This window comes from Salvelinus alpinus, chromosome 6, assembly GCF_045679555.1.
Source record: "Salvelinus alpinus chromosome 6, SLU_Salpinus.1, whole genome shotgun sequence".
Taxonomy (NCBI): Eukaryota; Metazoa; Chordata; class Actinopteri; order Salmoniformes; family Salmonidae; genus Salvelinus; species Salvelinus alpinus.
The window spans coordinates 13,054,589-13,071,474 of NC_092091.1; the positions used below are offsets into that span (position 1 = coordinate 13,054,589).

The 16,886-nt window shown below is 46.2% G+C and overlaps 1 protein-coding gene across 3 annotated transcripts in view; it reads right to left on the reverse strand.

The window, feature by feature from the left end:
- The window catches only part of LOC139578169 (phosphatidylinositol 4-phosphate 3-kinase C2 domain-containing subunit alpha-like), a 73,342-nt gene that overhangs the window by 13,880 nt on the left and 42,576 nt on the right, over window positions 1–16,886 (reverse strand). For all 3 annotated transcript variants that reach the window (XM_071405453.1, XM_071405455.1, XM_071405454.1), the window contains 9 exons: window positions 15,766–15,888; window positions 14,895–15,062; window positions 14,267–14,369; window positions 12,688–12,830; window positions 3,378–3,566; window positions 2,945–3,038; window positions 2,745–2,839; window positions 1,958–2,138; window positions 844–948 (listed from right to left, as the gene is read on the reverse strand). In XM_071405453.1, coding sequence (XP_071261554.1) covers window positions 844–948; window positions 1,958–2,138; window positions 2,745–2,839; window positions 2,945–3,038; window positions 3,378–3,566; window positions 12,688–12,830; window positions 14,267–14,369; window positions 14,895–15,062; window positions 15,766–15,888 — 1,201 coding nt within the window. The remainder of the gene's footprint in view (window positions 1–843; window positions 949–1,957; window positions 2,139–2,744; window positions 2,840–2,944; window positions 3,039–3,377; window positions 3,567–12,687; window positions 12,831–14,266; window positions 14,370–14,894; window positions 15,063–15,765; window positions 15,889–16,886) is intronic.

The window sequence follows — 16,886 nt, forward strand, 5'->3', positions numbered from 1 at the left end:
TGACTCGTGTCATGTGGCTTATTGATAACAACTCTGTTTCCTACTATAGGCAGATGGCTGCCTAGTGATTGCAATCTACCGTCCTGTGGGTTTTCAGTTATTTAACACACCTGATTCTACTAATTAGCTATTCAACAAGACCTTAACTAGCTGAATCAGATATGCTAAATTAGGGTTGGACTGAAAACACACAGGACGGTACATCTCCAGGAAGAGGGTTGGACTGAAAACCCACAGGACGGTAGATCTCCAGGAAGAGGGTTGGACAGCCCTGCTCTAGTCTATCAATCCATTCCAAATCTTTATACTATACATGAGACAGGGGTGGCATATGTTGGTCTTGCCTAGGTCGGCAGCAGAACTGCTAGAAAAGGACCTGAGGAACAAAATTTGCCTGTAATTTACTTGCGTTTGCAGAGGACATTGGCCTGCTCAAAGTGAGCTTCTGCTGTTGGGAAGTCAAAACTGTCCAACTCCTTGGAGCAGCTTGCTGCACATCAGCCTTGTTACCTTGTCCTCAAGAAGGAGCGATCTGGAGGCTGTCTTTACTCTGCTTTGAAGAAAGAATCCCCTCTCGGCGGACACACAATTGCAATGGATTTTTTCAGACAATTTGGCGGGCAAGAATTTTATTTATCCGCTTTACATAGATTTTTAAAAATAATAACTATTTATTTATTTTTATTTCAAATCGGCCAAAAGCTGGCTAACAGAAACCCTGGTATGGGTCATAGCCCATATGTTGTTGAGATGGTAAAAATGATTTTGATGGTCAAATGGGCATTTGCAGAGTGAATGGTCAAGCTTTGGGTCACTGTTTCCATTGGTGGACAATGGACTTACCTTGATGTTGAGTTGTTTGGCCTCCAGGCTGGGGCTGAGGGGCAGCCTGCAGCTGTTCCTCTGGAAGAATGACTGCACCCTCTCCAGACCCTCCTGGAGCACCACCTGGACACACACACAAATAGTTGAATTACTGTCAACCAATTAACGTTTTACAACGCTTTATTTCATCGTTTAGCTGATATTTACAACGGAATTACAAGGTAAAAATGGAAACTTAAACACAATTGGTAAATAACTGGTACCAAATTAAATAAAAGTGATTTTAACCCCTTCAGTCCCGAGACCCCAGCATAAATCCTATTTCCATTTATCTCCATGTCCAGCCCTTATATTTAGCTTCACAATGAGGTGTTTTACAATTTTCCTTTCAGGACAACCAACCAGAGCTAAAAGTAGAACACAACACTATTTGACAAACAGTTGCATTCATGAGTTTTATTGACAAATGTCAATAAACAAAATAAAGTCTGCTCAAAATGAATTTACATGAATGCTGTAAGCACAGAAATTGTTTGCTCAGTGGGAAATTAATATCCAACTAGTCAGTGACAACTCTGTGGAGTTTGTGACAGCAACTATGTGAACTTATTAAAGTATTATAGACACTATGTCCTGGGATTTCCTTTGATCTTCTACGTAGAGGAACCCCGTACCTTCTAACAACTCTTGTGTAGCTTGTGATAGAGCAAAACATGTTACATGTTCGATAGAGTCTCAGCTTTTCATAGATATATTTTAATAGTTTGTAATTCAACCCATTCTGACTACAGATGTTTTTGTAAAAATAAAATATCTGGCCCCGGGCCCCATCCGAGAGCCGCCCGTCTCACAAACACCGCTCTAGCTCAGACCCGGTAAATTACACAGACGGTTGGTTGGTACCAACGGATGCCGAAGAAATAGACGAAGTCTATAGCTCAAACTCACAATGTTTAAAAGGGGTTTGAGGTCCTAAATCATATGGGCGGGACTCATTGGGTTAACAAGACATCCCTACCATAAGTAAATACAAGATGAACAGCTGACTGTAAAATAAAGTGTTACCAAGCCCTTTTAGAGGCTCCCTGAGGTATAGGTTGGACATTCTAGTAGTGTTTCCTAGCCCCATCACCTGTCGTGTGGAGCCCCCGGCCTGCCGGACCTTCTCGGCCAGCTCCCCCAGCAGAGTGACCAGGCGGGTCTGTTTGTCCAGCTCATCCCGGAGGCCGGCCCCACACAGACACAGCAGGGACCCCAGCACTTGGTCATACCTCCGGCCAAACGCTGGGTCTAGTACTGCATCTCTCAGTAGCCTGGTGGGGGAGAGAGGATCAGAGTACAATGGGATCGGACAAAGCAGTTGATATCGCTAATAGCTCCGTATAGATTACTGTGGCTTTTTAGATACAATATTCTTACTACATGTAGTCCTACGACAGTTCCCAGCCTAGATACTGACTTAAAATTCTCTGTTTTGGGTGTCCGGGACAAGCACACTACCTCCTGTTCCATAAAGGTCCAGACCACTTAGCAGACGCCATGTATATCTATATACTATGCTACACAATATATTATGCTATATATTATACTTAATAAATAAGGCCCGTGGGGGTGTGGTATATGGCCAATATATCACGACTAAGGGCTGTTCTTACGCACGGCGCAACGCAGAGTGCCTGGACACAGCCCTTAGCCGTGGAATATTGGCCATATACCACAAACCCCCGAGGTGCCTTATTGCTATTATAAACTGTTTACCAATGTAATAAGAGCAGTAAAAATAAGTGTTTTGTCATACCCGTGGTATACGGTCTGATATACCACAGCTGTCAGCCAATCAGCATTCAGGGCTTGAACCACCCAGTTTATAATATGCTATGTTATATACTATGCTACTAGTTCAGTGGGTGGAGACTCACCAGTACAGGTAGTGGGCGATACTGACGTTGCCCTGTGCTCTGGACAGTAGGAACATGACCAAGGCATTCTTTAGGTGACACTCAAACTTCAGGGCCTGAGAGCCAAAAGAACATGGACAAGGAGATGGGGGTGAGAAAAGCATTAGCAGTCACTAACAAACTGATTTCCTGTGTGTGTGTACACACTACAGACTGTTTACCTGCACTAGCTGAGGCAGGTAGTCGGCCAACTCGTCATCACTGGTGGATTCGATCCAGCTGACAGCCACACTCCTCACCTCTGTGTCAGCAAACCTGCAGGACAGAAACAAAGACTGACAGAGTGACCTTCAACCTATGTTCCTTACAGTAAAGTACAATCTGACTGACTACCATTTATTGAACTATAGGCAAACAGGTGATTTAATTAGTAAAGGTTACATTCCCTTAGATCTCAAGCTAACACACACACAGAAATATAAAGACTCCTGTGTTATCAACTTGCACCTCCCATTTTACAAATCAAACTTTTTTCTATTGACCATAAATCAAACTCGAGCTCTCTCAAACAACTTCTCTCAACGTCTCAAAAAAGTGTATCAAGTGTTCAAGAGAATCTGTGTCTGTCTGTGTGTATATGTACGCCACACGTACTTAGCGTCAAGCAGCTCCAGAGCACAGACTGGTTGGAGCGAGGGCCAGTGATGGAGGAGGGAGTGGATCTCAGCCATGCTGCCGCAGTCCCAGCTGGGGGCGCTGGCCAGCACCTTGGGCAGGCTATGGGTGTGGGCCCGGCAGTGGTGCCGCTGATCCCACAGCAGCTGGCGGTCGGCCCGCGTCAACCTGTGAGAGGGAGGGAAGAGGGAGAGGCATAAACAATAAAACCAATCTTTTATTTATTTGTATTTTTTTAACACTTTTTCTCCCCAATTTCATGGTATCCAATTGGTAGTTACAGTCTTGTCTTATCGCTGCAACTCCCGTACGGACTCAGGAGAAGTGAAAGCCGAGAGCCGTGTGTCCTCCAAAACACAACCCAACCAAGCCGCACTGCTTCTTGACACAATGCCCACTTAACCCGGAAGCTAGCTGCACCAATGTGTCGGAGGAAACACCGTACATCTGGCGACGACCGTGTCAGCGTGCACTGCGCCTAGCCTGCCACAAGAGTCACTAGTGCGCGATGGGACAAGGACATCCCTGCCGGCCAAACCCTCCCCTAACCCGGACAACGCTGGGCCAAATGTGCGCCGCCCCATGGGTCTCCCGGTCGCGACAGAGTCTGGACTCGAACGCAGAATCTCTAGTGGCACAGCTAGCACTGTGATGCAGTGTCTTAGACCACTGCACCATTCAGGAGGCCCACACAATCCATCTTTATTGATTTGTCAAATAGAGACAATGGAAAAGGTTAATTTCGCTATTACAGTACCCCTCATACTGTACATACACACGACCAGCTGGGAGCAGCACAGGGTCCACAACAGAGCAGGTTAGGGGTTAGGCTGGGAGCAGCACAGGGTCCACCACAGAACAGGTTAGGGGTTAGGCTGGGAACAGCACAGGGTCCACCACAGAACAGGTTAGGGATTAGGCTGGGAGCAGCACAGAGTCCACCACAGAACAGGTTAGGGGTTAGGCTGGGAGCAGCACAGGGTCCACAACAGAGCAGGTTAGGGGTTAGACTGGGAGCAGCACAGAGTCCACCACAGAACAGGTTAGGGGTTAGGCTGGGAGCAGCACAGGGTCCACCACAGAGCAGGTTAGGGGTTAGGCTGGGAGCAGCACAGGGTCCACCACAGAGCAGGTTAGGGGTTAGGCTGGGAGCAGCACAGGGTCCACCACAGAACAGGTTAGGGGTTAGGCTGGGAACAGCACAGGGTCCACCACAGAGCAGGTTAGTGGTTAGGCTTGGAGCAGCACAGGGTCCACCACAGAGCAGCGCCCCTGGAGCAGGTTTGGGGTTAAGTGCCTTGCTCAATGGCAGTAGGTGAGTCATAGGAAGGGTCAAAACAGACCACTGCTGACAGGGTCATCACTATCTGGCAATAGGATGGACAGCAGTGTGACATTATCGCTACCAATACCAAAATGCTTCAACCTTACCCAGTCTAAAGCCATCCACTAGTTGGCAACGTACCCTCTGATGATATATCCTTTATTGCACATGTTAGTACGTCCTTTGTAACTTGGTCATCTAGAGGCCATCCTGGGTGGCATGGGCTAGTGGGAGACCAGGCATGGGCTTGTTGGAGTCTTATACCAGCCATTTCCTTTCAAATCAGTGACGGGAACTGAACAAGTGCACACTAGCTGAAGTCTCTTGTTCTAAGAGAATCTTAATGACTCAGAAATACACCCTAACAAAACAGACGGCAAAAGAAGAAGTTCAAACCACAGAAGGTTAACATGGGAGTAAATGAGAGAACGCTCAGAGAAAGTCAAAGCGATTAGTGCCTCAGAAGAAATGGCTCTCTGTGGAGGCTGAAAAAGGCTAATGGATTTGGCTGGCAGCCTGGCAGAGGTTGGCAGTGGGTGTAAGTGGGCATTTATATGCCCACGGTTAAACGTCTGGGGGAACAGACACTCTGGAATGAAAACAGATAGATGTCTATGGTCTGGGTCTGGGAGGACTGGAGAGTCATTTGGGGATGAAGACTTGAAACTTCCATCATAACATCCTACATAAGAGTGTTATATGAAATTCGTTGCTATAAACCTGGACTTGGAACTACTCTGGGTGCAGGTATAGGGCACCAGCCTGCAAAAAAAACACAACTAGACAATAATTTGTGCCAGGTGTGATATCTCTCCTAAACAGCTGGGGTTAATGTCCCTATCCACCCAGTAAGGTGTGATATCTCCCCTAAACAGCTGGGGTTAATGTCCCTATCCACCCAGTAAGGTGTGATATCTCTCCTAAACAGCTGGGGTTAATGTCCCTATCCACCCAGTAAGGTGTGATCTCTCCCCTAAACAGCTGGGGTTAATGTCCCTATCCACCCAGTAAGGTGTGATATCTCTCCTAAACAGCTGGGGTTAATGTCCCTATCCACCCAGTAAGGTGTGATATCTCCCCTAAACAGCTGGGGTTAATGTCCCTATCCACCCAGTAAGGTGTGATATCTCCCCTAAACAGCTGGGGTTAATGTCCCTATCCACCCAGTAAGGTGTGATCTCTCCCCTAAACAGCTGGGGTTAATGTCCCTATCCACCCAGTAAGGTGTGATATCTCCCCTAAACAGCTGGGGTTAATGTCCCTATCCACCCAGTAAGGTGTGATCTCTCCCCTAAACAGCTGGGGTTAATGTCCCTATCCACCCAGTAAGGTGTGAAATCTCCTAAACAGCTGGGGTTAATGTCCCTATCCACCCAGTAAGGTGTGATATCTCCCCTAAACAGCTGGAGTTAATGTCCCTATCCACCCAGTAAGGTGTGATCTCTCCTAAACAGCTGGGGTTAATGTCCCTATCCACCCAGTAAGGTGTGATATCTCTCCTAAACAGCTGGGGTTAATGTCCCTATCCACCCAGTAAGGTGTGATATCTCCCCTAAACAGCTGGGGTTAATGTCCCTATCCACCCAGTAAGGTGTGATATCTCTCCTAAACAGCTGGGGTTAATGTCCCTATCCACCCAGTAAGGTGTGATCTCTCCCCTAAACAGCTGGGGTTAATGTCCCTATCCACCCAGTAAGGTGTGATCTCTCCCCTAAACAGCTGGGGTTAATGTCCCTATCCACCCAGTAAGGTGTGATCTCTCCCCTAAACAGCTGGGGTTAATGTCCCTATCCACCCAGTAAGGTGTGAAATCTCCTAAACAGCTGGGGTTAATGTCCCTATCCACCCAGTAAGGTGTGATATCTCCCCTAAACAGCTGGAGTTAATGTCCCTATCCACCCAGTAAGGTGTGATATCTCTCCTAAACAGCTGGGGTTAATGTCCCTATCCACCCAGTAAGGTGTGATATCTCTCCTAAACAGCTGGGGTTAATGTCCCTATCCACCCAGTAAGGTGTGATATCTCTCCTAAACAGCGGGGGTTAATGTCCCTATCCACCCAGTAAGGTGTGATATCTCTCCTAAACAGCTGGGGTTAATGTCCCTATCCACCCAGTAAGGTGTGATATCTCTCCTAAACAGCTGGGGTTAATGTCCCTATCCACCCAGTAATGTGTGATATCTCCCCTAAACAGCTGGGGTTAATGTCCCTATCCACCCAGTAAGGTGTGATATCTCCCCTAAACAGCTGGGGTTAATGTCCCTATCCACCCAGTAAGGTGTGATCTCTCCCCTAAACAGCTGGGGTTAATGTCCCTATCCACCCAGTAAGGTGTGATCTCTCCCCTAAACAGCTGGGGTTAATGTCCCTATCCACCCAGTAAGGTGTGATCTCTCCCCTAAACAGCTGGGGTTAATGTCCCTATCCACCCAGTAAGGTGTGATATCTCTCCTAAACAGCTGGGGTTAATGTCCCTATCCACCCAGTAAGGTGTGATCTCTCCTAAACAGCTGGGGTTAATGTCCCTATCCACCCAGTAAGGTGTGATATCTCTCCTAAACAGCTGGGGTTAATGTCCCTATCCACCCAGTAAGGTGTGATATCTCCCCTAAACAGCTGGGGTTAATGTCCCTATCCACCCAGTAAGGTGTGATCTCTCCCCTAAACAGCTGGGGTTAATGTCCCTATCCACCCAGTAAGGTGTGATCTCTCCCCTAAACAGCTGGGGTTAATGTCCCTATCCACCCAGTAAGGTGTGATATCTCTCCTAAACAGCTGGGGTTAATGTCCCTATCCACCCAGTAAGGTGTGATATCTCTCCTAAACAGCTGGGGTTAATGTCCCTATCCACCCAGTAAGGTGTGATATCTCTCCTAAACAGCTGGGGTTAATGTCCCTATCCACCCAGTAAGGTGTGATATCTCTCCTAAACAGCTGGGGTTAATGTCCCTATCCACCCAGTAAGGTGTGATATCTCTCCTAAACAGCTGGGGTTAATGTCCCTATCCACCCAGTAAGGTGTGATATCTCTCCTAAACAGCTGGGGTTAATGTCCCTATCCACCCAGTAAGGTGTGATATCTCCCCTAAACAGCTGGGGTTAATGTCCCTATCCACCCGGTAAGGTGTGATATCTCACCTAAACAGCTGGGGTTAATGTCCCTATCCACCCAGTAAGGTGTGATATCTCACCTAAACAGCTGGGGTTAATGTCCCTATCCACCCAGTAAGGTGTGATCTCTCCTAAACAGCTGGGGTTAATGTCCCTATCCACCCAGTAAGGTGTGATCTCTCCTAAACAGCTGGGGTTAATGTCCCTATCCACCCAGTAAGGTGTGATATCTCCTAAACAGCTGGGGTTAATGTCCCTATCCACCCAGTAAGGTGTGATCTCTCCTAAACAGCTGGGGTTAATGTCCCTATCCACCCAGTAAGGTGTGATATCTCTCCTAAACAGCTGGGGTTAATGTCCCTATCCACCCAGTAAGGTGTGATATCTCTCCTAAACAGCTGGGGTTAATGTCCCTATCCACCCAGTAAGGTGTGATCTCTCCTAAACAGCTGGGGTTAATGTCCCTATCCACCCAGTAAGGTGTGATCTCTCCTAAACAGCTGGGGTTAATGTCCCTATCCACCCAGTAAGGTGTGATATCTCTCCTAAACAGCTGGGGTTAATGTCCCTATCCACCCAGTAAGGTGTGATCTCTCCTAAACAGCTGGGGTTAATGTCCCTATCACCCAGTAAGGTGTGATATCTCCTAAACAGCTGGGGTTAATGTCCCTATCCACCCAGTAAGGTGTGATATCTCACCTAAACAGCTGGGGTTAATGTCCCTATCCACCCAGTAAGGTGTGATCTCTCCTAAACAGCGGGGGTTAATGTCCCTATCCACCCAGTAAGGTGTGATATCTCCCCTAAACAGCTGGGGTTAATGTCCCTATCCACCCAGTAAGGTGTGATCTCTCCCCTAAACAGCTGGGGTTAATGTCCCTATCCACCCAGTAAGGTGTGATCTCTCCCCTAAACAGCTGGGGTTAATGTCCCTATCCACCCAGTAAGGTGTGATATCTCCCCTAAACAGCGGGGGTTAATGTCCCTATCCACCCAGTAAGGTGTGATCTCTCCCCTAAACAGCTGGGGTTAATGTCCCTATCCACCCAGTAAGGTGTGATATCTCTCCTAAACAGCTGGGGTTAATGTCCCTATCCACCCAGTAAGGTGTGATATCTCCCCTAAACAGCTGGGGTTAATGTCCCTATCCACCCAGTAAGGTGTGATATCTCCCCTAAACAGCGGGGGTTAATGTCCCTATCCACCCAGTAAGGTGTGATATCTCCTAAACAGCTGGGGTTAATGTCCCTATCCACCCAGTAAGGTGTGATATCTCCCCTAAACAGCTGGGGTTAATGTCCCTATCCACCCAGTAAGGTGTGATATCTCCTAAACAGCTGGGGTTAATGTCCCTATCCACCCAGTAAGGTGTGATATCTCCCCTAAACAGCTGGGGTTAATGTCCCTATCCACCCAGTAAGGTGTGATATCTCCCCTAAACAGCTGGGGTTAATGTCCCTATCCACCCAGTAAGGTGTGATATCTCTCCTAAACAGCTGGGGTTAATGTCCCTATCCACCCAGTAAGGTGTGATATCTCTCCTAAACAGCTGGGGTTAATGTCCCTATCCACCCAGTAAGGTGTGATCTCTCCTAAACAGCTGGGGTTAATGTCCCTATCCACCCAGTAAGGTGTGATATCTCTCCTAAACAGCTGGGGTTAATGTCCCTATCCACCCAGTAAGGTGTGATATCTCTCCTAAACAGCTGGGGTTAATGTCCCTATCCACCCAGTAAGGTGTGATATCTCTCCTAAACAGCTGGGGTTAATGTCCCTATCCACCCAGTAAGGTGTGATATCTCTCCTAAACAGCGGGGGTTAATGTCCCTATCCACCCAGTAAGGTGTGATATCTCCCCTAAACAGCTGGGGTTAATGTCCCTATCCACCCAGTAAGGTGTGATATCTCCCCTAAACAGCTGGGGTTAATGTCCCTATCCACCCAGTAAGGTGTGAAATCTCCTAAACAGCTGGGGTTAATGTCCCTATCCACCCAGTAAGGTGTGATCTCTCCCCTAAACAGCTGGGGTTAATGTCCCTATCCACCCAGTAAGGTGTGATCTCTCCCCTAAACAGCTGGGGTTAATGTCCCTATCCACCCAGTAAGGTGTGATATCTCTCCTAAACAGCGGGGGTTAATGTCCCTATCCACCCAGTAAGGTGTGATATCTCTCCTAAACAGCTGGGGTTAATGTCCCTATCCACCCAGTAAGGTGTGATATCTCTCCTAAACAGCTGGGGTTAATGTCCCTATCCACCCAGTAAGGTGTGATATCTCCCCTAAACAGCTGGGGTTAATGTCCCTATCCACCCAGTAAGGTGTGATATCTCTCCTAAACAGCTGGGGTTAATGTCCCTATCCACCCAGTAAGGTGTGATATCTCTCCTAAACAGCTGGGGTTAATGTCCCTATCCACCCAGTAAGGTGTGATATCTCTCCTAAACAGCTGGGGTTAATGTCCCTATCCACCCAGTAAGGTGTGATATCTCTCCTAAACAGCTGGGGTTAATGTCCCTATCCACCCAGTAAGGTGTGATATCTCTCCTAAACAGCTGGGGTTAATGTCCCTATCCACCCAGTAAGGTGTGATATCTCTCCTAAACAGCTGGGGTTAATGTCCCTATCCACCCAGTAAGGTGTGATATCTCTCCTAAACAGCTGGGGTTAATGTCCCTATCCACCCAGTAAGGTGTGATATCTCTCCTAAACAGCTGGGGTTAATGTCCCTATCCACCCAGTAAGGTGTGATATCTCTCCTAAACAGCGGGGGTTAATGTCCCTATCCACCCAGTAAGGTGTGATATCTCTCCTAAACAGCTGGGGTTAATGTCCCTATCCACCCAGTAAGGTGTGATATCTCTCCTAAACAGCTGGGGTTAATGTCCCTATCCACCCAGTAAGGTGTGATCTCTCCCCTAAACAGCTGGGGTTAATGTCCCTATCCACCCAGTAAGGTGTGATCTCTCCTAAACAGCTGGGGTTAATGTCCCTATCCACCCAGTAAGGTGTGATATCTCTCCTAAACAGCTGGGGTTAATGTCCCTATCCACCCAGTAAGGTGTGATCTCTCCTAAACAGCGGGGGTTAATGTCCCTATCCACCCAGTAAGGTCAGTAGGCTGCTCTTTAACGTCATTGGCATATACTGTATATAACGGTCCTGAACTTGTCTACTGTACTGTTGTTGTCCTTTTCTTAATGCCATTTTAAACGTGGAAAATAAAACTAGTAACGGCAGCAGGAAAGGTAAAGATATGTCAGGGCAGCAGGAAAGGTAAAGATATGTCAGGGCAGCAGGAAAGGTAAAGATATGTCAGGGCAGCAGGAAAGGTAAAGATATGTCAGGGCAGCAGGAAAGGTAAAGATATGTCAGGGCAGCAGGAAAGGTAAAGATATGTCAGGGCAGCAGGAAAGGTAAAGATATGTCAGGGCAGCAGGAAAGGTAAAGATATGTCAGGGCAGCAGGAAAAGTAAAGATATGTCAGGGCAGCAGGAAAGGTAAAGATATGTCAGGGCAGCAGGAAAAGTCAAGATATGTCAGGGCAGCAGGAAAGGTAAAGATATGTCAGGGCAGCAGGAAAAGTCAAGATATGTCAGGGCAGCAGGAAAGGTAAAGATATGTCAGGGCAGCAGGAAAAGTCAAGATATGTCAGGGCAGCAGGAAAAGTCAAGATATGTCAGGGCAGCAGGAAAGGTAAAGATATGTCAGGGCAGCAGGAAAAGTCAAGATATGTCAGGGCAGCAGGAAAGGTAAAGATATGTCAAGGCAGCAGGAAAGGTAAAGATATGTCAGGGCAGCAGGAAAAGTCAAGATATGTCAGGGCAGCAGGAAAGGTAAAGATATGTCAGGGCAGCAGGTATCAGCTTATGACAACAGACGCAACAGTTATGCTGACAAACTGTTAAGAAACATCCATCATAAGGCCCGACATAACACTACTATAAATTGTAACAGTTGTCATGGCAGCTAGTATCAGCTTCTGAAATCAGACCCATCTAAGATGGGTAAATGTAGGTAAGCTAACTTCCTTGCATAATGCCTAGCCAACTAGCTAGGGTCTTTGCCTAAGACGTTGATTCATGAGTATATTTGGTGTCAGTAGTCACCACAGTCAGTACCACCTTAATTTGTCCTCCTTTTGTAGCCTGTGTTTACTTTGGCTTAGCACCTAATTCACCAAACCTGCCCTTGATAAACAAATGCCCTACTGCTGGGACATAACGTCATCATTGTGTATTAAGTCTTAAGCATAGGAACATTTGCATGTGCCCAATTTTTGGGGAATACCTTAATACCTTGGCTGGATCTCATTAGAAAGTACATAGAGGATTACATCATCACTAAAACAAAGAAAAAAGCTACACTATTGTGTTTAAAAAAAACTTAGCTGTTGCCTTGTAGACAGGCCACTCCCCAAATAAGAACTCTAAGCAACAGTCCAACAGCGGAACAGTCCAACAGCGGAACAGTCCAACAGCAGAACAGTCCAACAGCGGAACAGTCCAACAGCGGAACAGTCCAACAGCGGAACAGTCCAACAGCGGAACAGTCCAACAGCGGAACAGTCCAACAGCGGAACAGTCCAACAGCGGAACAGTCCAACAGCGGAACAGTCCAACAGCGGAACAGTCCAACAGCGGAACAGTCCAACAGCGGAACAGTCCAACAGCGGAACAGTCCAACAGCGGAACAGTCCAACACAAAATCATTATGCGATACACACGCCCGTAAGTCAAATTTTTCTCCAATTGATATCGATCAGGATTTAGGTAAAGTTCTAGCCTGTTACATAAGCGGATCTCAAGTTAGGGGGGGATTGGCCCTTACTGAAGTGCCCCAGTAACTCATACGTACCCGAAGGTGGAGGCTCGGCTGCAGAGTTTGTCCACCTGGCGGCGCAGATCAGGGTCTAGCTCCTCCAGGGTGTTTTGATCAGGGCTGGGTCTCTCCTGGGGTCCCACGTACAGCACATCCACCGCTGGGCTGGGGAAGTCCACCTGAAGGAGATCAGAGGTCATGGAATGGTAAAAGCATCCGCATACTAGGTTTGGTTTGTTCCTAGCAGAATTTGACTAGGCAAAGCAAATGTCTGTGCCTCCCTTAAAAATACATTCGGTTGAAAAATTTGAAGAAAGCAGTAATATATTACTGTTTGTCACGTTTTTGAGACGCCATAGCAACAACATAGGTAGAATCAATCTAAGCCAAATCAAGAAATCTGTCATAGATGTGTACGTTTTTGCATCTAGCTAAGATGTTTAGTGCCGTGTTTCTCAAGTGAAAAAAATGTACATGAAAACTAGTCGTCTCTCATTGGACAACAAACACTTAATTGAAGAATCCCTACTCTTGACCAATAATCAACGAGTGGGGGGCGTAGACATCAGCTACAGAACTTCGGGTTCCTCAAGAAAAATTGTTGTGTGCTCGAACAGCCAGAAAAAAAACATACTGAATACTGCTGAACACCCAAACTAACAATAACGTCACAAAATATTGTCATAATATATGCGCAAACTGTTTGGACGGTAAAGCTCTAGGTAGAAACACACAGTAAAGCTCTAGGTAGAAACACACAGTAAAGCTCTAGGTAGAAACACACAGTAAAGCTCTAGGTAGAAACACACAGTAAAGCTCTAGGTAGAAACACACAGTAAAGCTCTAGGTAGAAACACACAGTAAAGCTCTAGGTAGAAACACACGGTAAAGCTCTAGGTAGAAACACACGGTAAAGCTCTAGGTAGAAACACACAGTAAAGCTCTAGGTAGAAACACACAGTAAAGCTCTAGGTAGAAACACACAGTAAAGCTCTAGGTAGAAACACACAGTAAAGCTCTAGGTAGAAACACACAGTAAAGCTCTAGGTAGAAACACACGGTAAAGCTCTAGGTAGAAACACACACTTATTAGGTCACCACAGAAGAGGAAATATGTTTGCGAGACCTTGGTCCTGTTTGAAATACTTAACAAATAAGCATCTTCCATTTTCTTGAGGTAAAAACAGATCTAACATGACTGAACAGGTGCTTGCTTTCCAACGGCTGAATCACTGATTGCTTTGAGGAAGCGTGCATTTAAAACAGTGCCTGTACATTACAACATTGCAGAAGATTGACTTTAATGGTAAAGGCCGGTCCGGTAATTCCCAATTATATTGGTTGTAAAATGTCACATTTATATGGGTATTCCCGTGTGTGTGTGTGAGTGTGTATAGTGGTGTTTGTGTATTTTATTTATTTAACTAGGCAAGTGCTGTGTGTATATATATATATATATATATAGAGTGGTGTGTGTGTGTGTGTGTGTGTGTGTAGAGTGGGGTTTGTGTATTTTTTATTTAACTAGGCAAGTAATGCGTGTGTGTAGAGTGGTGTGTGTAGAGTGGTGTGTGTGTGTGTGTGTGTGTAGGGGGGTGTAGAGTGGTGTGGTCACCTGCAGTATGATCCTCTCAGCCAGGTTCTTCCTCCCGGCTGCAGCAGAGGAAGCCTGAGGAGACGTCCACAGACACAGCAGCTTGGTCCCACTCATCAGCACCCTGAAACACACGCCTTAGTATTAACATACATAGTCACACACACCACTCTATACCCATCCACCACTCTATATCCACACACCACCCTACACACACACACATACCACTCTATACCCACCCACCACCCTACACACACACATACCACTCTATACCTACCCACCACTCTATACCCACACACCATACCCCCCACCCACCCACCACTCTATACACACCACTCTATACCCACACACACACCACCCACCACTCTATACCCACCACTCTATACCCACGCATCACGCTACAAACAAACACCACCACCCAACACAGACACCCGCCACACACACAACCCACACACACAACCCAACACACACACACCACCCAACACACACACCACCCAACACACACACCACCCAACATTCTGAATCTCCAATAGACAGCTATTACACACAATTAACTCTTGAAACAGACCACAAGACTATGCCATACAACACAACAGACACACAGAAATTGCACAACCACACTACTAAAATGTATGTGGTTGTGCATTACCGTCGAAAGTCAAATAGGGGCAGGGAGACTTTGCCCAGCAGCTCTGGTCCTTTGCGTTGTTTGTTGGAGTCTGGGGAGCCGCTGGCGTTCTGGTTCAGAACCCCGAAGAGAGAGAGAGTCAGCATGGACTCCAATGGAAGCAGGGCCACCGCCATTGGGAAGTTGATCCTGGAGAGAGAGAGAGGTCAGTTTGAGCAAAGCAAGGCGCAGCATCGCTGATCTTGATCACATAATGAGTAGTTATTTGTGGGAAGTAAGGTCATTTTTGTAGATCAGTGATCCTGCGCAGTCTGACTGCATATAGTTCCTCTCAAACACACAATAGCTTAAGTATGAATGTGCATCGTCTGTGATATATAATGGTAGTGTGTGTTTGAGCTGGTAAGAGGGTTCAACGATCACATACTAAACATGTATGCACTGACTGTACCCTTAAGTTTCTTTGGATAAAAAAAAAGTGTCTTATGTGGAATCTTATTATTACTAGTAATTGTATCCAGTGGTTGGCCAAATGATACATGTATTACAAGGTAACAATCCTTTAAATGTTGTCATGTCTTATCAGTTTGTATTATTGTCCTGCTATGTTTGTGGTGTTGGTGACTGGGCCTGTGCAACAGATGCCAAGGAAATTTGACCCTAGTTGACATCTGACCCTAAATGGGAAACTCAAGATTGGCACAAAATTCAATACTATAGATTAGATAAACACAATTATAGATTAGATCAGCTATTATTGATTTGGTCATTTGCTTCATGATCATGTACACACAAAAACAGAATATACAATTAAATTCATATTGTTGTGTTATGTATAACGTCTTGTCTAACGGTATTGTATTTCTATGGGTAGAGGGCAGTAGTGACGTACAGTTCGTCCCATTTGATGTGGTAGAAGAAGCTCTTGTAGGTGCCGACCTTCTTGGACTGGATGGGCTTGAACAGGTTCCGGCCATTGTGTGTCAGAGCACACATCAGGTAGTACCTCTCATAGCTGCAAAAGGGAGGAAGGAAAGAGAGTAAGGAAAAAAAGGAAGGAAATGAACTAATTATTCTGGAGTTAGAATCCATCTTCGTACAGAGAGAGAAAAAAAAATGGTGTTAAGTTGGCTCTGTGTATTTTCACAGTTCACATTTTTGATGAAAGACATTTGACATTATGAAAGACCTGACATTCCATAAGCTCCAATGAGAAAACCAGGCAGTGAACCATTTAGGATTCCAAAAGATTTTCTATTACTCAACGCCATCTGTCTTGTGCTTCAACACAGCACGGTGTGCATGCGTCCACTGTTGCTGGTGACATGATGCATCACTGTGCCTACAGATGGTGTGTGTGTGTGTGTGTCATAATACGCTAGCCACAACAGAGCAGAACAGTCAAACCTTAATGATGAGACGATTCCAGCCATGCCAAAACGTTGGAGTAACTGTTAGTTCAAGACTAAATATACGCATTTCTCGTCGTGTTACGGGATTAATATTTTCAGACTTCCATTGATATGGTGCTCAGAAAGGTTTTCCATGCCTCCTAAAAATGCACTATATATACACAAAAGTATGTGGCCACCCCTTTAAATTAGTGGATTCGGCTACTTCACCTACACCCGTTGTTGATAGGTGAATAAAATTGAGCACACAGCCATGCAATCTCCATAGACAAACATTGGCAGCAGAATGGCCTTACTGAAGAGCTCAGCGACTTTCAAATGTGGCACCGTCATAGGACGCCACCTTTCCAACAAGTCAGTTCGTCAAATTTCTGCCCTGCAAGAGCTGCCTCGGTCAACTGTAAGTGCTGTTATTGTGAAGTGGACACATCTAGGAGCAACAGTGGCTCAGCCGTGAAGTGGTAGGCCACACAAGCTCACAGAACGTCCTCGGTTGCAACAATCACTACAGAGTTCCAAACTGCCTCGAAGCAACGTCAGCACAAAAACTGTTCGTCGAGAGAGTGTGTCATGAAATGGGTTTCCATGGTCGAGCAGCTGC